The sequence below is a fragment of the Alligator mississippiensis genome, chromosome 2, assembly GCF_030867095.1.
Source record: "Alligator mississippiensis isolate rAllMis1 chromosome 2, rAllMis1, whole genome shotgun sequence".
In the NCBI taxonomy this organism is placed as follows: Eukaryota; Metazoa; Chordata; order Crocodylia; family Alligatoridae; genus Alligator; species Alligator mississippiensis.
Genome location: NC_081825.1, coordinates 295,267,363 through 295,287,484, shown reverse-complemented (window position 1 = coordinate 295,287,484; position 20,122 = coordinate 295,267,363). Strand labels below are relative to the sequence as shown.

General features: G+C 43.6%; 1 protein-coding gene and 1 long non-coding RNA gene across 8 annotated transcripts in view; one reads left to right on the top strand and one right to left on the bottom strand.

Annotated features, from left to right (window-relative positions):
- The window catches only part of ARID4A (AT-rich interaction domain 4A), a 64,926-nt gene extending 56,670 nt beyond the window's left edge, over window positions 1-8,256 (bottom strand). For 4 of the 5 annotated variants that reach the window (XM_059723355.1, XM_059723356.1, XM_059723357.1 and 1 more), the window contains exons 1-5: window positions 8,183-8,256; window positions 7,612-7,690; window positions 5,585-5,695; window positions 3,010-3,075; window positions 1,898-1,988 (exon numbers count right to left, since the gene is read on the bottom strand). In XM_059723355.1, the coding sequence (XP_059579338.1) occupies window positions 1,898-1,988; window positions 3,010-3,075; window positions 5,585-5,695; window positions 7,612-7,617 (274 nt within the window). In that variant the 5' untranslated portion in view covers window positions 7,618-7,690; window positions 8,183-8,256. Of the gene's footprint in view, window positions 1-1,897; window positions 1,989-3,009; window positions 3,076-5,584; window positions 5,696-7,611; window positions 7,849-8,182 lie in introns of those variants that run through there. The other variant, XM_019479987.2, reaches the window with a different exon arrangement.
- Window positions 8,257-8,569: 313 nt separating this feature from the next.
- Window positions 8,570-20,122, top strand: part of LOC102561629 (uncharacterized) — a 24,033-nt gene continuing 12,480 nt past the window's right edge. The window contains exons 1-3 of one of the 3 annotated variants that reach the window (XR_002087865.2): window positions 8,570-9,273; window positions 12,461-12,635; window positions 13,586-13,634. This is a non-coding gene — a long non-coding RNA (uncharacterized LOC102561629). The other 2 variants (XR_002087867.2, XR_002087866.2) reach the window with 2 other exon arrangements.

The following is a 20,122-nucleotide window of genomic DNA, read 5'->3' as shown; positions in this document are numbered from 1 at the left end:
GTGCGGCGCCCAGAACTGGACGCAGTACTCCAACTGCGGCCTGACCAGTGTCACATAGAGGGGGAGGATCACCTCCTTGGACCTGCTGGAGATGCATCTGTGGATGCATGACAAGGTACGGTTGGCCTTCCTGACCACGTCCCCACGCTGTCGGCCCACATTCATTTTGGCATCAATAATGACTCCAAGATCCTTTTCTGCCTCTGCACTGATGAGAAGGGAGTTCCCCAGCCTGTAGGTCTGCTGCTGGTTCTTCCTCCCCAGGTGCAGTACCTTGCACTTGTCAGTGTTAAAACGCATCCTGTTCTCATCCGCCCACCCCTGTAACCTGTCTAGGTTTGATTGCAGTGTATTCCTCCCTTCTAACGTGCCCACTTCTCCCCACATCTTAGTGTCCTCTGCGAATTTGAACAGGGTGCTTTTCACCCCCTCGTCCAAGTCGCTGATGAAGATGTTGAACAGTGCAGGCCCGAGGACCGAGCCCTGCAGAACCCCACTGCCCACATCCCTCCAGGTTGAATAAGACCCGTCCACCACCACTCTCTGGGCGCGGCCCTCCAGCCAACTAGTGACTCATTTGACTGTGTAGGTGTCGACGCCAGTCTCCTAGTTTTTTACTAGACAGACAACAGCTCCTTACATTAATTAATTCAGTCAAACTTTTTGCTCTTTTATCAGTGAGATGCACCTAGTTTCATAGATGCTAGGGTTGGAAGGGACCTCAACAGATCAATGAGTCCAACCTCCTGCCTAGGCAGGAAAGAGTGCCAGGGTCATATGAAACCTAAATTCTCCTGGGTCCAATTCTCCTGGTATTCAAGTTCAACTAAGCACCCAAAATTATACTATATTCAATTATGCAATATTTTTGAAGCAGAAATCAAATAGCAAGGTAGCTGGACAATTTTAAAGAAGTTAAGAGGATCACATCCATAGGCTCACAATCACAAGGTGATAAGGCTCTAAACTACCTTAGGATTCACTCCTGCTCCCATTGAGATCCACACACAAATTCCCTGTACTTCAAAACCAACTGAGCTTCTAAAACATTGTTTCTTCCTCTTCCAAAGGAAGAGAATACACTTGTCTGCTACACTGAACTCTTGTACTGTGTACTTTAAATTCATCAGTATCCCTTTAGAAGACTGAAATCATAGAAATGTTTTTATCACCATGCCCTGCAGAAGATAACAGTCTAGGACAAGGACAGCAACCTACAGCCCATGGGCCAGATCCAGCCAGCAGAGCCAGATGACCCATGGGGCCAGGGGGCTTCTGCAGTGTTTCTGTGGTGGGAGACTTTGTAGACAGTAGGGAGAAATGGCAGCAAGGAGGAGCAGTGGCAGTAACAGTGCAGAGGGAAGTAGTCCATGCTCAGATATGAGCTCTCTTAAGGCAGTGCCCCAATTCAAAATGTTGTCAATCCCTGATCTAGACGACAAGAGCAATTATTTAAATATTCACGTATTCACTAAAAAGAAAAGACACACACTCAATATAAGTAAAGTACAACTGCAAGTTTTAAAGTTAGTCCTTTTAAAATAACATTTCAACTACTGTGTCTTCCAGGAAATGAAACTCCTATGTTAAATAGGCATATAGTCTGTGAACTAAAGCTTGCATCAACAGGCAAGCTATTGGAATAAGTGCTCATAAGCACAGCACTTGAGTACCTGACAATTTATCACTAAAACACCATTCTAAAGTCTGGAAATGATATAATTACTTTGTATGGAAAAAAAGGTCTTGGCGAAGTTCTTCCTGTGAGTCCCACAACCCCAGGACCTGAACTTACATCTTCATGCCAGCAACCAAATGATGGCTGTTATGATATGTTTTTCCATTAATTTAAATCAGTTTTGTAAATAATTAACTTAAGACCCACTCAATTACTTACCTACTGTATACCAGCTGGCATCTGTCAATTTGCTGATAGTAGCTTCATGGAAAGATCCATCAGGCATCTTGGTTTCAACTGTTGCACCAACCTACAAAATAAATACCTCAAGATTGTATTAGACAATTCATAAACGAAAGATAAAAAACATGCACAAACTAATTCTTCAGCAATTTTTCTGGAGGAACTCAGTTATATTACCTTGTGAAATGCACATATTGGTTAAATAACCTCTAAAATGAGAAGTTTTTAATCAAATCACATGGTTTTGGTTAAACATGGAGGGGAAAGAAAGTGAACTAGCATATTACAATGACTGACTGACTTTATAACATAACAAAAATCAATAAAAATCAGGCTAATTCAAGATACGCAGATTCAATCTAAACCCCTAATATAATACTTTAAGCAGTATTAGTAAAGCTCCACAGGTCAATAACATAAAAATATAACAGCTTTATTGTTTACTCTTAAACAACCATAATAAACATGACGTATTTTACTGTCAGTTGAAAAGAAAAGTTTTGAAGCTTAGGCTAGATTTTGACAGCAGTAGGTTCTAGCATCTTCAGCTATGAAGGAAGGACAGAAAAAAGGAAGACCTCAGAAAAAAAACAGAAGCAAGCTGTTTAATGCAAAATCATCAATATTTTGTTTCAGTTATCTTCTACTCTAGCAACTTCCAACTGAACAAAATATATAATTGTTTTGGAATATATATTCCAAAACAATGTTACAGTACATACCGTTTTATGCATTACACACACACGCACACACACAGATCTTATTTACTGCTATCTAATAAACTTGCATATCGTTTCACTGAGTTGCCCTTTGCCAATTTATACTGGAAACATTTACAGAGACCAACCTGCCTGCAGCAACATTTCCATATACATCCAACCAGGCCACAGGCATAGATGAATACATATTTTAAAACTAAGAAATTAGTTCACAAGGGTGATTACTCATTCTGGGCCTTATCCAAAGCTAACAGGTGCCCTTCCACTACCCCCATGACCTCTGGTTCACGTACTCAAAAACAAACATCAAAATTTGGAATCTTGTATTTTAATCATACATTTGGGAGAGGAAAAAAGATGCATACATACTCTTAAAGGTCCTTTCACTTGATCATCTTGCACTAGCTGAGTTGAACTGTCCTGTTTCAGAGTTACCTGAAAAATAAATATCTTATAGCACCAAAAAGCATGCTTCGCAATCCCTGTGATATTTAGAGTTAGAAAAATAAGACCTTGTGCAGTAAATAGTCTTAAAGATTCCTGAACACAAACAACAGACCAATGTTTGGCTTTACACAATGCCCAGGAAAGTACCACACATTCAATAATCAAACTGGATAAATCAGTTAGTGGTAACAAGGACAGCCCACCTATATCAAATATCACAATTATGCCATGGGAGAGGAATATACTTTGATATGTTTATGAGACTAGATATCAGTACAAACCTGGCTTTATCTGTAAATGGGTTGCAAGACTAGAGATTTGAGAGTTATGCTTCTTCGTATAAACTCTAGTACTTTAAGAAAGAATCTTTCTATATTTCACACAGTCTCCCACAGAATTCAGTCACTGCTCCAGAGCTGTGAATCTGAAGATCTGTCTACTTGTTAACAGAAACTTAAATTTGTTACAACTCACCCATTTAACTTCTTTGCACAGGACTATGGGTGGACACATTTATTTTGCTTTAAAAATGCCCAACACACTTGTACAGCAAAGGTATGAATTACAAACAATCCAGCATTTGAAACACAAGTGAACAAGCTCTACATTTTCTTTCTAAAAATCATGCTTTCAGGCCTCATGGCCATGGAGAGAACTGTGGCAACATAAACTGAAAAAAATCAACTGATGCAGTCAGGTTTGCCTAAGTTTGCAAAAAGACTGCAAACAGTGGCTTTGAGAGGCATAAATCAGACCATTCATTTTACCAGATTGTTAATTTTGAAACAAATATGAATGTTTAGATGTCAAAATTCTCAGCTCTTTAGCAAACACATTTAACATATGTTCCCCTACTACTAAGAACTGTCCATTTCCCTTCAGTGATCAAAAACCTCAACTACTCACTTCCATTTATCACGTGCCAGCTTTCTGATCTCATCTAAAAAATTCTATGACACCATTACTAACCAACACAAAAATCAGCTGTACATCAAGAACTAAAGAGATAAAATGACACATGAACTACAGAACAGATCATGAGGGTTGTTTTGTTTTTTTTTAAAGGCTCTGAATCTGTACTGAGATCCATACAGGCAACCCTTTGGTCTCATAAGTCCTACTGAATGTAGTGGGACTTGTTCTGGCATAAGGGCATGCCCAAAGGCATCTAAGTATAGGATCAGACTTAACTCATTACAATTTTAATTTTTTTAAATGTAAATGAGACAATGTCAAAGGTCCAAATTTGTCTCACCCATATCATAAACCCCAGGGACCCTGTAATGATGTACAGATTAGGATCCAAAGGCAGAAAAACATCACATAGCTAAACGTTCTAAATACTCTGTCAGTCAGAGACAGAATCATGGGAAACAGACTTCACAGGAGTCAGCGCAAGAAAGGAAAATGCACTTCTTTCCCACAGTAGTGTTCTCATTTGCACAGGTTAAAACCACCCCATAAACCTACCAGGTGATGACAGGGAGAAAGGGACAGAAATATTTCTAGGTTTTACTTGTTTTTTAAACTGATCAAACTGAGCTCAAACTGAAGTGGAAGTACTGCGTGGACTGACAGCGTTCTCCCCGAGTTAAGTGTTAAGGTTTTCAAAATGTAAACGTGTACTAAACAAAAAAGAGAGACCTTTCATAAAATTGTAGTTATTATTTCTGTACCTTATTTATGTATTCTGAATGATAGACTAGGAAGTAAAAGTCAACATTTTTGAAAAAACAAGACACAAAGATCATTTCTGGATTTATATCGCATCCTGCATTAACATGAATTTTTGGGACATTCATTCTTCATTTTTCACTGTTAGCATTAAAAAATGTCACTCAGGAGAAATGCCAAAATAGATTACAAGAACAGGTTACTGTTTTTCCCTGTATCATTTAATGTGTATTAAGTATTAGCACAATCTTAACCTAGGAAAGACACCACACTGATGGCACGCATGGATCCAGTTCACTGCTTTAGTGCAACCCACAAATGTTTTTCAATTGACAGATAGCTGGAGGTCAATGTTAAAAAGAGTTGTTTTTACGTTTGTCTTCTCTCTTCTTTTTCTTCCTAACTATAAAACTGAGGCTGCCTGCCTAAAACTGAATCTTTGCACCTGAAGAGTTCATTCCTATTTCTTATTAGTCACCTAAAGTCATAATCTTGTTTGTGACATCAAAACTGATTGCTGTGGAACAGCTGTCGTCACAAACATAAGATTATAAATTCAAATGAGAAATAAGTAGCAAGAACAGATAAAATTATTTTAGAGACTATTGTACTCTAGCATCCTTCAAAAGAAAAGAACACATATGCACTAAACTAATTGCACCAATGGTTTTTGGGAGACAGAAAAAAAACTTTATAAGAAATGTCCACAGATCTGTTTAGTCATACATAAATTTTAAGAGGCATGATTTTCCTTGGTGTTCCTGTGAATATTACCTTTTTGAATAAGAAACAGAAAGATTACCACTAATATAACGAATTCTACCTTGACTTTCACTAGCCTTTTCACCGTCTTTATCTTTGCCTCACAAAAGGCACCACGGTACTTGGCACTGACATCAGTCCCGACTGTTAAGTAGGCAGGCTCATCTGCTGCCTATCAAAAAAAGAAAACATGAAAACAGTTAGTCTCTCATATTCATATTTTGTTAAAAAAAGAAATTCATTAGCAACAAGCATCATACATTCAAATACGCACCCAAAGTTTCAGTCCTGTTGACCATTTCTTCACAAAATCCTAAACAGCAATTTATGTAGCTACTGTAAGTCTGACCTTTCTTTAAAAGGATGTATGCTAAAAAGTTAGCAATTTGTTGACACATCTGCTAACAATGTCCCTTGATTTTGTTCCATAAAAACAGTGGAGCAGGATCAGACTAAGTGTTTTTTCCAGGCAGACCCAATTTTAGCCAAGATATTTTGAAATGTTTTAATCAGATTTAAAGTTTCACTGTCTCAGTATAATTTCTAAACAAGATGCACCAAAAAAAGATTAACAAATTGATCTTGCTACAACAGACACAAAAGGTGTTTTATAAACCACATACATGCAGAGAACAAAAAAAAAAAAAAGCAATTTCAACAAAATAGACTCTGTAAGAAAAATGTAATAAGGAGGGGGAAAAAAATCAGAACTGCCTATGTCCCTATTCTGTCATTTACATCTAGGCATACAATTTAAAATAGCAACTTAAGAAATTTAACTGAGAAAAAAGAACAAGAATGAATCAAGGATGATGTGTTATAGCACTTTTTGCATCATACCAAAATACTTACAAGTGAATAAATACACGAGCTTTGCCAGGAAATTTCAAAATAACAGAGTGGCTAAGCCACTTACTTAATACCGAGTTCATGGATAAGTTATAGGAAGTTCTGTTCAGCTACTAATGTTAACCCATGGTTTTTTCAATGACTCCTCTCTCAGTAATCCCAAATCAACAGCCTCAAAGTGTAGCATGTGCTTACAATAAGGAGGAAAAATATCTATCTATCTACCCAAAGATCATTTCAACTCATCCTTGCAAAGAATACAGTGGGAAAGTGATATTTCAAGTTGAACAGAGATTGTACAGTTGTCATTTCAGCAGTGATACATTAACAAACATAGTCTATATTTACTTTAAAATATTCATGTGCTGATATCCACTTAAAAAAAGAATCCAATTTGTCATTTCCATGCAGTGAACAGAGTTCTATCCTACTGTCTATCCCAGATTTCCAGAAACAGGGAAAAAAAATACACCAAGTTGCTATAACCTTTCAAACAATTATGTTAAATGCTCTTCTTCTTCCTCAAAAGTCTTTTGTTCAGATCTTTATCCTCTCAAAATGCAGGCAACCTTAGAAACTGTTAAGCTCACACGCCTGTATCTGGGAATGACTTAACATAGTAATCTTTTGCTTGGCTTTTTACCATGACTGAGAAATGAGGTACTGCACTTTAAAGGAAGAAGAAAAAAAAAAAAGAGTCGAAATACAGTAAAACAGGAAATCGGTGTGTGCAAGGAATTAATGTCAGGCTCTAACTCCGTGTTTGTTCACCTCCGCAGCCAAGAAAAGTTCGTCCCACTTTGCAAACGATCCAGCGATTGTTTTGCCTCGGCTCTGCAAAAACCGAAACAGCTCAGGCAGGACAAAAAAAAGTGGCGTGTGGTTTGTGCACACTCACCAAAGCTGCTGCTAATACAGGAAGCATTTAAAGGCAGCAGCCCGAAGGCCGACCATTCAAAGGCATCCTATCTTTCTCGAGCAGCGCAATGGCATCGGCTGCACCTCTGTCAAATGGAAGGCACGGGATTTCACATGAATCAACATGTGCTGATGTCCACGGCCGGGCCGGATGTTATTCTGCTGTCGCTGGAGGAGGACGCAGCGGGACGAGCAATGGCACGAAAGGCGCCGGTGACGGGGAGGAGAGGAGGAAACAGAGGGAGAGCGAACGAGCGAGCGAGCGAACGAACGAGCGAGCTCCGGCGGCGAGGGCGACGCTCCGGGGCTGGCTCCGCTTACCTTCATCTTCCAAGCTCAGGCGCGGGGGTCCAGCTCGACGACTCCTCCTCGCCGCCACCGCCGCCGCACGGGGGAAAAACTAGAAGAGGAGAGAGACGCACGGTCAGAGGAGGCGGCTCGGGAAAGGAAACGTCTCGGCCTTCGCGATCCAGCCACAAGTCCGGGGTTGATCATTAAACACACCCCTCCGCACTGGGCGGGCTCACACTTTGCACACAGCCTCCGCGCACACACACGCACACACACACACACACACTCTCCCAAAACACACAGAAATAAGCACACGCACGCACTCCCAAATACGTGTGCACACTCGCAGCCCCCCTCCCCACACACACGCGCGCGCGCGGGCTCCTCACCCGCCCGGTGTCACGTCGCCATTGCTCCGCTGCCCCGTGTCAGGCGGGAGCCCTCCCCCCCCGGGCCCCGCCGCCCCTCGCAACTTTCCCGGGCGCCGCCGCAGCGCGCGCGGACCGGCCGGGACCCGCCGGCCGGAGCAGGCTGGCGCCGGGGCTCGGGCCGGGGCAGCCGCCGCTCGCCCCCTCCCCCCCGCCCGCCGGCGCAGCCCTACCGGACACGGCCCGGGCGGCGCAGCGGCCGCCTCAGCAACGACGACGACAGCGGCGGCCCCCCCCACCCCGCGCTCCTCCCTCCCCCCGCCCCGACTCGCCAGCCCAATAACAAGCTGTTGAGCGGAATCGGGGCTCCGCCCGCTCTCATTGGCTCGCCGTGACGCCCGGGGGGCTCTGCCCCGCCCGGATTGGGCGCCGCGGACAGCACCCCCATTGGCCGGCGGCGCGGGCAGCGCATTGGCCGGCCGGCGACGCAGGTAAGGCGGCGCGGGCCGGCGATTGGCGGAGCCCCGCGACTCGGCTCCATTGGGCGCCGCCGAAGTGAAGTCAGCGCTCGCCGAGCGCCGGTTGGTCGGAGCTTCTCGGCGGGGATTGGGGGTAGGGGCCGGCGGCAAGGAGCTGGGCCGCGCGGAGCATGCGCAGTGCTCGAGGCCGCCCGGCGCCATTTTGTGAGGGGCTCTTTCCCATTTTAGGCCGCGGGAGACGGGAAGCGGGAGCGGCCGCTGCCTCCATCTCCATCATCATCATCTCCGTTCCCGTGCCCTGCGGCGGGGCGGCCGCTCCCTCTTCGCCCTCCCGCCCGCCGTGAGGGCGCAGCGGTGCTCGGGAGCCGGGCCCGGAAGTGGAGAGAGCCGCCAGCCCAGCCCCCGCCGGGGAGCCGCGGCCCGAGGAGGAGGCGGGGCGAGGAGCCGGGCGGGAACCGGCCTCGCTGCTCCCCGCCGCGCCGGACGAGTGAGGCTGTCGGGGTGTGCCCCCGTGCGCGTGCGTGTGTCCGTGTTATTGAGAAGCGAAACTGCTCTTCTTCCGCCCCCTCTCTCCCTGCCAGGCCGCGAGGCTGAAACCGGAGCCCGCTCTGAGGGAGCCGGTTTGAGGCTCGACCTGCCCCTGCTCGAGCCCCTTCGGGACACCGCAGACACCCCGAGCCATCCAAGGGCCTGGCGGGGCACGCGGCTGTCACCCACGGGGCTCTCGTGTCCGGTGAACGGCGGTCGCACACCTGCGCGCCAGCGTGCGGCACCCGCGAGAGGACCTGGAGGCGCTGGGGGCCCCCGACGCCCCGGCCGAGGACCCCTGCGTCGGCGCCCGGGCGGTACGTCCTGAGCGGCGGTTGCGCGGTGCCGGGCGGTCGGTCTTTGGTAAATTTAGACTCTGGTTTATCTTTGGTACGTTTAGACTCAGCAGGCCTGTTTCCCCTTTAGGGTAAATGGGGCTAATTTCATAACGTGTTTCCAGATGCTCAGTAACTATCGGGACTCGTATTTTTTTCACACTACAGCACGTCCGTCTTACAATAAAGCCTCTTATTACGGTGAATTTTAGGAGGGAACGAAGCTCATCAAAATGTGCTTTGCTCGTAAAGACGTGCAGCATTTTGTACGGTCGTTCTTGGAGTCGCCACATGGTAAATAGGTCAAATAGGGTTTTGTACCTTGTTTTATAGGTTAAAGCGAGCACCTAAACTGAAGACCTGAATTTTAAATACAGCGTTAGCTTTAAACATGGTAAAGATTTAAGCTCGGTTTAAATCTTTACCACGCATTTAATTACTTGAAGTAAGTAATGAACTTGAAATTTGAGATGGGTCGAATGCCTTTGCTAGCACTCCTGTACCTACCTGCTGCTGCTTGTTTGGGCGCTCGCCCCAGCGAGTGGGGATTTGCAGGCATTCACCGATGGGGAGCTCCTTGGGGGATCAGGACTTAAGGTATTGTCTGCTGAACTATGCCAGGATCAGCTGTTTGCAGCTTCCAAGTCTGTTCTGGTTTTAGGGTTTGGTTTTATTAAATTTGAAGTGTCACAAAGAAACAGACAATCCCTTACACTGCTCTGGGGGAAAACTTATTAGTTGGGTCATATCTACTATTACTTTGAAGGTTAATGCGTTAGGAAAGAGGTGACTGGGAGCCTTTAAACCTATATGCTTGAAGGTCAGAGTTGTGTTGGGATCTTTTGAGACTGGTAATTCTTTGGTAACTGGAACAAATAGTTCAAAGAGTTTTCTCTTTTTTTAGTCCTTTAGGGGTTTTTCGTTTTTGTTTTTTCATTTTAATAATTGAGAAATTCAGTAGACTGGCTTCTTTACTCATGAGACCATTAGTTCTCTTTATAAACTGTTCAGATTCTGTAATGGATAGACTGGAGAGATGGTATTACTGCTTACAACACAGGATCGATTTTACTGTCATCATTGTAAGCGTGTCTAAAGCACGTGAGCACATAGCTTGGAGGCTGGCCCTTTGACCCTTGTATCATTTGTTTGGAATGCAGTGCTCAAGGCATGATTTAGATTGTGAGTTTTGGGACAGGAATTAGGCTTTTATATAGTGCTGCATACACCAGCATTCAGTAAAATGTCAGTTTAATCCAAAACTAATACGTCTCATTTGGCATCTGTAGCCCAAGCCAAATGCTGGCCACCTGCTGATGTGTCATTGGCAGCAAAGACCATGTGGAAGGTTTAGGAAGTTCCTGATGTATTAGTCGCATGCTCTAAAACAAAATAGTTTTTGTCTTGTGGATGAGCCGGACCACATTTGATGTATAAATATGAAAAAAGTCCAAAGGGGAGGCTAGCCAGTCAGGTCACCAAAGAGCCTAAACATTCTGCACTGCTCCTCTTTATTATATTGCATATGATCTTTTTTTTTCCCTCTCTTTCAACGAGATGTGAGAGAAGCTATTTGATTTAGTTTAGATTTTTGTTTTTCATGGAAACATGAATTTCAGGATTCAGTATGAAACAAATGTTTTATGTGTTGACATTTGAGAGTTTTTTTCTTTTTGTTCAGTTGAGGGGTTTTTTAGACACATTGCAGTGTAACTACTTTACAGTTGGAGCCCAAATTAGGGTCTACTGCATATCATTATTTTTTCTGCCCTCACTTTAGGAGTATCTTCTGCGGACACAAGTTTTTGTCATTTAGTGGATTATATAATACCTCCAGAAACCTGATTGCCATACAAAACTACTCCTTGGGAGGAGAGGGGGCTTCAGAAGGAGAGAACAGCTCCTGCTGTGATTTATGTCAATAGGAAGACTCTTAATTTTTCTTACATCTTTCTGCCTAATCTTTCAAAGAGACATTGAAGTCAGAATTCTTACACTGTGCGTTAATGTAAGAACTTTATGTAAGAACAAATTTTGGAATTAGTTGAAAGATGAAAAGCTGTCCATGTCCCGTACTTCTCATGGTCCAATTAAACGTAGGTCAGGGGTTGGCAACGTTTTTGGGCAGAGTACCCAAAAACACCCACAACCTCAACTTAAGTTGGGGTGCCAGTGGCATATGGCAGGGGAGCAGCCAGGGGCCCAATCCTTATTGTGGTAGTTAAGCCCTAGCCCCTTCTGTGCTGTCTGCCCCAAGGCATGCGCGCCAAGCAGATGGCCTTTGTGTGACACATTCTGGCACCCATGCTGGGGTTTGTCTATCCCTGATATAGGTATTGAGAAGTTTTAATCAAATATAAGAATATAGATGGTGAAAGACAACCATATCTTTAATTTTAAAAACCCAATACTTTGGAAGCCTTCCACTGACCAGATCTGTCAAAAATGATAGTAAGACAGAAACAGTGAATTGTGAATTTTATTGTATTGCTTACAGGAGCATAAATAGCAACCAAAAACAGATTGCAAAAAGATTTTTTTTCCCCCTCATTTTCTTCCCCTGACTAGATCATCCCAGCCAAGGCTTTGTTTAGCTGGGTCTTAAAAACCTCCGCAGCCTCTTTGGGTAACCTGTTCCAGTGCTTTCCCCTCCTAGTGAGGGAGTTTTTCCTTGTATTTAACCTTCCCTTGCTGCAACTTGAGCCCATTGCTCCTTTTTCTGTCATCTGCCACCACTGAGACCAGTCCAGCTCCGTCCTCTTTGGAACCCCCTGCAGGGTGTTGAAGGCTGCTGTTAACACCCCCCCCCCTTCTTTTTTCCAGACTAAAAAAACCCAGTTCCCTCAGCCTTATCAATCACATGCCCTAGCCCTCTAACCATTTTCATTGCCCTCAGCTGGACTCGCCAGTTTGTCTACATCCTTTCTGTAGTGGGGGGCCCAAAACTGGATGCAGTTTAATTTGTGTACACATGTAAGTCCAAATGGCTTTAGTTGCATTCAGAATACTGAACACTGCTTACCTGCTAGCTTCTCTGTCTGAGCTTGATAGACAGAATCCGGTATATCTTTGCAAGCGTCTAGAAGATGTGTGGGTGACAGGTCCTTGTGATGCTTGTTTTGTTCCTGGTTCTCTATTGGTTTTCCTTTGGTTTTTTTTTTTTCCCCAGGCTTCCTATCCTGTCTGATCAGTGGTGTGGATTGTGCTGGTGGTGAGCATATGTTCCAATAATGCCTCGACTTCACCCTTCCTTGAGGTTCAGGACCTTTGTGCCAGTGGAATTAGCATCTTTCTCCAGAACACGAGCGCCATATAAATGCCACAAAGCTGCTATCATATCATAGGTGATTATGAACTGTGGGGAAAGAATGTATAAGAAAGGAACTAACACCCATTAATAGTTGGGAGCTGTCACCGGGGGGTGGGTGCCAAGTCATGTAAAAGTAACTAGATTATAGACGGAGAAGAGTTGATCTAGTCTCTTGGTCAAAACGGAACACTTTGTCACTGTTGAGAAGTGGCAAATTACTAATTTGACATCTGGCAATGTTGACTGCTTATGAAGAGGTTTTGTTTGTGACCAATTCTGGGCTTTGGTTGTGTTCAGAAAATGTACATACAAAACCCCGCTTGCAAGTCATGACCAAGTCCCCTGCTTATCTTTCATGTTCTTGATTTGAGCTGCTGTTGTGGAAGGTTTGAACAACACTTTGTCCCTCCCAAAGTTACCGATGGTTTCTTGGGTCCACGCCTGATGTTTAGTTGGTAGCAGTTTTTAGTAATGTTTCCGGATATATGGACTAGTTATTAAAATATACCACTATGTTCTGAGGCAATGCTAGAAACTGCTTCAAAGCTACTCGGAAGAGAGACAATTCTTGGGCAGCAACACTCACTTCGCAGCTACCGCTGCAATTTCCTCTGAGGATGCTAGTGAAACGCTGATTGGCACTCACACCTGGGTAGCTCTTGTCAACAGTGTTCCCAGAAGTTCCACTGATCTCTGGGGAAAATTAAAATCTCATTATTATGGAGTTACGCGAGACACGTTTCTGTTCTGCTTTGTGGCAGCAATTTTCAGCCAGGCTGGTCCTAACTTAGAGAATACGTTGCTGAACTGTGCATGCATCAGTGTACCTGCCTGTGCCAGTAGCAGTCTCGTGCCAAGAAAAGAGATTTCAATTTCTGGCTTGCCATTTTCTCCTTAGTTTCAAACCAGTTTGCTTGCTCTGCATGTTTTCTGGCTTGCAAAGCACAATCCTCTAATGCTAAATGTGCTTCTTTAATGTTCTAGGACAGATACAGTAATCCTGCACATGAAAACAAAGAACAAGAACTTTATTGTAAGTAAGATTATTTTTATGCTTTCCTGCAAGCTTTTCCTATCATCACAACCACTTCACTTGAGTGGAATACTGGCTATTCTGAGAATAGGGTGTGGAAGCAAACATTTACTTCAGGCTTTTTACTAAAAATGTCTCTTTCACTTGTGGACATACCATTCAATAACTTGCCTTTCTTGATACAGACTAAGGTTTGAATTGGAAACCAAACATTAACTGTGATATCCTTGCCTGAGTCACTGTGTGTGTCCAGTAATGACTGAAAAATTAGCGTGTTGGTAATCTGTATTGCCCCGGAGGCAGAGATCTGAGTAACAGCTCTCCAGGCTGGATGTTGACTTTTAAATTGGTGGGAGCCAACCTTTCTTTTGGCACATGCACTCAGGGAAGGTGTGGAGCTTAATGTGGCACAAGTCCTAATACCTTTCCTCTGCCTACTCTGCTTGCTGCTCCTTGCCCATCAGTCTGCCACATAGAGGCTGCCTGTGCCACTTGTGGCACATGTGCCACAGGTTGGCCACCTCTCCCTTGCATCGTTGGTCTGCTCTTCTTACTTCCGGGTTGGGACAGGACTGTATTTCTTGTCACTTTTTTATGGAGCCCTTGGGACCTGCTGTCCATTAGTCTGCTGCCTCTAAATGTGGGGCAGAGACTAAAAGGATTTAAAGAAATCAGTTTATAACTTTGCATTTAAAACATATGAAGGATTATATTAATGTCCAAATCAAATAACCATGTTGATAAATATCCATGGGCCATACAGCTTCCTTGGTTTAGTGTCCTGGGAGTTTGGATGCCCTCTTATGCTTGTTCTTAGCCAAAAGGCAGAGAGCTGTCTTTATCTCTGAAGTAAAAGAATACGGAACTTGCTTGCCAGATATGCAGCAGCATGAACTCCTTATCAGTTGAGTGTTTATAGGGTGCCAGATTAGCTGTATCCACCCCTAGCAAATGCATTTATGCTTGCTTCGTAGTCTCATGGAGTAAGAATGTGTCCTGTACTGTTGGCTGGATACACTTTTTTGGTATTGAATCAAGTTGATGTGTACTTGCATGCTTCATAGATGCAGAATGCTTCTACAGTTTTTGTTGGGTGTAAATAAACTTGAATGTGTTGTAGAGCTTCTGTGCAAAAAATGGGTAAGTTGGTGGGAGTTTTTTTGTTTGTTTATTTGGAGGGTTTTTTTGTGAGAGTCTAGGTAGAGATTTTTTAATATGAGAATGGATTGCATGATTATTTCTTTCTTACTTAGGCAACTGAATATGTGTCCCGGTCGTGTTCTTGAAAGTGCTGCACACCTGCAGCTTCTCAATTTTGAATAGGATTTGTTAGCATTTAGGATCTCTCTTGAAAAAGAGGTCACTCTTAAATGACTAACCTGTAGCATCTGTATGATCAGTCTTGATGTCGTCACTGTGTGGTAAATGGGCCATCCAGTCTCTTACCCGAGAAATTGTCATTGATTCTTTTTTTCAGAATTAAAATATACCACAACTTCATTCTGGCAGAAAAGAAAGCCTTCTCAAAATCACTGCAGAAGAACCACTTTATTCCCTTGAGGGGTTTTGGAATAATTTATTAAAATCTTTACTTCTATAGCTCCTTAAACTGAACTGAAGACAGTTATTAAAAGTATGTCCCTTGACATGCAGCTAATCACTATTGCAGAAAGTAAAACTTTTTGAGATTGAATAAATTGTTGCATAAACACTAAGACGTGCACTTGTTCAGTGAGGATTTTTTCATTAAATCGAATCTCTCCACTTGTGCAGGACATTTGTTGCCAGCAGAAGGAACTGTCTGCAGTGAGTACTCTGTATTGGAAGCGAGTACTCTGATTCTGTTGCTTTTTCAGCATAATACTTTGCAGGTTTCAAAGTCTTTATTTAAAAAGTTGCTTCAGAATCTGGAGTAAGGCTAGGGATGCTCAACATTCTTGTAAATTGGGTTGTATGTCTGTTGTTGACATGGTCAGTGATTTCCCCCTACAACCAGGGTGCCACAGTATGTGATTCACAAATTTTAGATTTCAAATATTATTACCACTGTAATATCTCCCTTTTGGCTTTTTTTTTACCCCTGCTTTCTTCCTCCTCTCTTCCCTGCTTTATCTTTTGCCTTTCTTATCTCTACCTATTTACATTCTCACTGACATCCTGCCACACTTTTAGCTTTTCTCAGTCCTTGAAGTCTCAGAACAGCAGAGACTGCCTGAAGAAGGGTGACTGCACTCAAAAACTTGCTAAGAACTTTTTTTCCAACTAGTTGGTTGGTTTAATAAAAGATCACATCTACTCAAAGAACCTTGCTGCAGATTTCAAATAGGAATTTGTGGTTGTGATCTTTCCGAGTTCTTTGCAACAGAAGAACTCCTCTGTTTTTTCTTAACTCAAGAATGGAAACTAAGAGCTGATATTTTCCAGGGGATGCCTTGGGTATGAAAAGAGGGAGAATCACTGGCTTAGGTTATACTTGGAGTGGTAGTAAGAGTTTGTATGGAACCAAAATGACTAGAATGTCTTGTGATTTGCATTTTCAAGACTTACTTTGATCCCATTGACCTGTCTCTTTCCCATCTGCCCCCATTACCTAGATCTGAATAAGTAAAAGGGCAGCTTTTGAGCAAGAACTGCCTCTGTGTTTACAGCCCTACATTGGAATTATTGGTGATACCCATAATACAAATAGTGATTCAGCTGGATGACATCTAGATCAGTTATGCACATGGCAAATTGTGCATAGGTTCCGGTGTCGGAAGGAACCTCAGTGGACCATCTAGTCCTACCCCCTGCCCAGCAAGAAAAGGGTTGCCAAACCTGGGATCAGATGAACCCAGCCAGGTGCCTGTGCAATCTCCTCTTAAAGACCCCCAAGGATGGGGCGAGCACCACCTCCCTTGGAAGCCCATTCCAGATCTGCATATCTATTACAGATATATAGTTGTAGCTGAAATAAATTTCAGAACTATAACCTTTTTTCTTTTTAAACAATAGTAGCTAAAGGCATCTGTGGGTTGTTTTGTTTTTTTTTAATTAGCTTTTTGCGGTGCTTTGTCTTGTTTACCAACAGTGAAAGTACTAATACCTAGAATAGCTGTCTTTAGTAGCCATCACATGCGGTCACAGAAATCTGGACCTGGTTTGTGGGGGGGGAAGCTTACAACTTGAAAAACACTTTTGAAGATGTTTTGTGGGGGAGGAGGTTCCTCTTAGTCTACTTCCTTTTTTTTTTTTTAATACTACCAGCTTTTTGTGTTGTTATTTACGTGTATGTGGTAAGATGACAGATTGCAAGTATTACCTAGGTGGCTTGCTCCTTCTGATTCCCACCTAAAGCACGTTCCCCTCTAGTGTTGTCGTCTCAAACTCTTGTCAGTTAGACTTACCTATTTTCCTTTCTTTTTTTTTTTTTAGTTTAGTTGCTGTCACTTCTGACCTTTTTTTCCTCGGTCTTTGTACTCCTTTAAAATTCACAAGCACTAAAGGTATTAGCCAGTAATGGGTTTTTAACTTCTGATTTGTGTTCCTTCTCTGCATCCTGTAAAATTTCATAGCACTTGGTAAAAGCCACTTTTAATCTTGGTGTGTTTTAAAGTGGCTTAATTTTGATGTTGTTCCTAATATAAGCAAAGCAGAAAGGAAGCATTAAAAGAAGCTGCCATATGACTACCTCTGTTCAGCTTTTTGCTGATGGGTGACATCATATGGCTACTTCTGATGCTGTGAATCGTGAGACTTATACGTTGGTTTTGAGGAATGAGGGAGTTAGCTATGCCTTGACTCTAATACAATATTTCACATCTTTCTAGGGCACAAACCATGAAGCAGATGTGGGAAAACAACACTTCATGTAAAAACATGACACCCTTGTAGTGTTATGCTTCCATTCCCTATATGGAAAGGCTTAGAGTCAAGAGAACTGAAATTAAGGATTGCATCAAGTGCTGTGTTTAAAATAGTCTAGCACTTCCTGTTTTAAAAACATGCTTGTCTTGAGGCTGCCCTTGAAAGCTGCTAACATACTGTTTAACTTCAATAGATCTTTGTCACAGTAATTGTTCAGGCATTGCAGATTCCTGGTTTTTTGTTTCTTGTTTTGTTATTTTTAAGCTGCACAAAAGAGACCACTTTAATTCTAATGAATCTTTTGATGTAGAAGACAGGTGACACTTCATCTATACAACATAGTTACTAACTTCTGGGTGGTGTACTAAAACTACTTTGCAAATGGCTAGCTGGCTTCTGCTGGCAGGGATGCCTTGTTTTATGGAGGCTTTTTTGGCTTTCTGTTTTTATTCTTGTTCTGGGTGATATTATCCTGAATAAATATGGACCACATTCAAATGATAATAGTCATTCCAGACATGTGCCCATTACTTAACATTACAGTAGACGCATTGTGCTAAACCTGTGACCCACAGGCTGGGTCTGGCCCCCAAAGGGATTGGGTCTGGCCTGCAGTAGAGGAAATCGGCAGCAAACTGCTCAAGAATCAGTAGCAGGCTGCTGGGCCCTGCCATATCCCCTGCCCTGTGCTTTGCTGTGTTCTCCCTGCTCTCTTTTTGCTTCCCCCCCCCCCCCCCCCACTTGTGGCAGGTGTTTACTGGAGGTAAGCTTTTCTTTTCTTCTTCCCTTCCTCTGCCATTGGCAGCCATTCTCTTTCCCCCTCCTCTACTGGCGGGGAACACTGGCCAACCCTGCAGCCAGGCACCAAGCCTGCTGCTCTACAAGATTGTGTTCTCCTGCAGTGGATCATCCCCTGTGTTGTCAGATATCGAGGCAAACCAGATACCCAGGCAAAACTTTTAGGCTTGAGGTGCTCCTCCAGGAAATGTCAGCTCTTGGCTTTCACTCCTTTTCTTGACTACAGAAAAGAGAACTCGGAAAAACGCAAACAGGTCAGAATGTTTTGACACCGGGGACCGGCTAATAACTACAGACATTCAGGGGTGGGTGAGCAGGGTGCGGGGTAGAGATGGTTGGATCGGGTTCAAAATGGCCACCCAATGTAACTTTGTTCGCCCCAGGTACAGACTTTACTTTCAGACCTGGTCTTGGTGATCGGAAAGCAGTCTAAACCCATAACTGTACAGAAGTTTCCACGCACAGACCAATCTAAAAATGGCTGAACCTGGTCTAAGATAAACCTGGATCAAGGTTAGATCAGTGTATGGAACTTGTGTAGTTTCCTGTGTAGCCCTAGGGCTAGGAAAGCCCAGCTGCTGGCCCCAGCCCCAGGGCTGTGCTTCTCACACCCCCCATATCTGGCACTATGGGCTGTCTTTAGTCCCTCAGCCCCTTGCCACCCCATCCTGCATACCACTCCAGGTACTAGTTTTATCACAATTCACTACTGCTGAAGCTGTGCAAGTAAGCCCCAGTGGAGGGAGGGATGGAGGGGAGGGGCTGGGGGACTAAAAATAATCCCATGACTCCTGCAGACCCCGTAAGTCCCCCTGATCCCACCAAACCCTCCTGTAACTTCTCCCCCTGCCCCCAATTCCATGACAGACACTCCCCACTAGCTCCTCCCTGTCCAGACTTGCCTTGGATTGGGTGGCTATTTGGAGCCCAATCCAACTCCTTCCTAATGTCCCTGAATGTCTGTACTTAACCGTGGATTCCTACTCAATCTCTGGGTTTATCTTGTAGAATGTAGATCATGTTTGCATGCCTAACAATGCTATTATTGTGCAGCACCTTGTTTGAGAATCACTGCACCAATATTGTTTTAGTTACCATGACTCAAGGCAACCCATAGGTAATGGGGATAGAAGATTTCTGTAATACTGACATTGGAAAAACCATTTACTAAAATACACGTGAGTAGGGAGGTGGCTGGAGACCTCAATCTATTTCCCAGGTCCCTGCGGGACACTACTGCATGTAGACTGTTAATTATGCTAGACTGCTCCCTGCTTCTCTTTGCAACAAGTTCCTTGCCTGGCTCAGTAATAGAGAATTCCATGTGAATAAAACTATTTAACAGTTTAAGAATCCTCCATGTAATAGCAGAGTAGAAATGAAAGGTTCAGAAGAAAGTTACTTACTTGCAAAAGTCAAGTAATGCAGCATGCCTGTTGGTGGGTATTGTTCTCCATAAATCACAGAAATTAAGGGCTAGAAGAAACCTTGACAAATCGAGTCCAGCCCCTGTGCTCTGTGAGCAACAGTGCTGAGATCAAATGATCCCAGCAGTGTCTGTCCAGTCTCCTTTTGGATTTCCAAGGCTGGGGACTGCACCACCTCCTTGGCAAGTCTATTCCAGAGTCTGGCCACCCTTACTGTAAAGAAGTTCTTCCTTGCATCCAACCTGAAACAGTCCTTTTAACAGTTTATGGCCATTGCTCCTTGCCCTCCCCTAGGATGCCCTAGTGAACAGATTTTTTTTTCTCTCAGCTCCCAATATTCACCCCTTGCATACTTGTAGACAGCTACCATGTCGTTCGTCCGTGTTGTCCCTCCCTCCCTCCCCTCCCCCTTGTCTT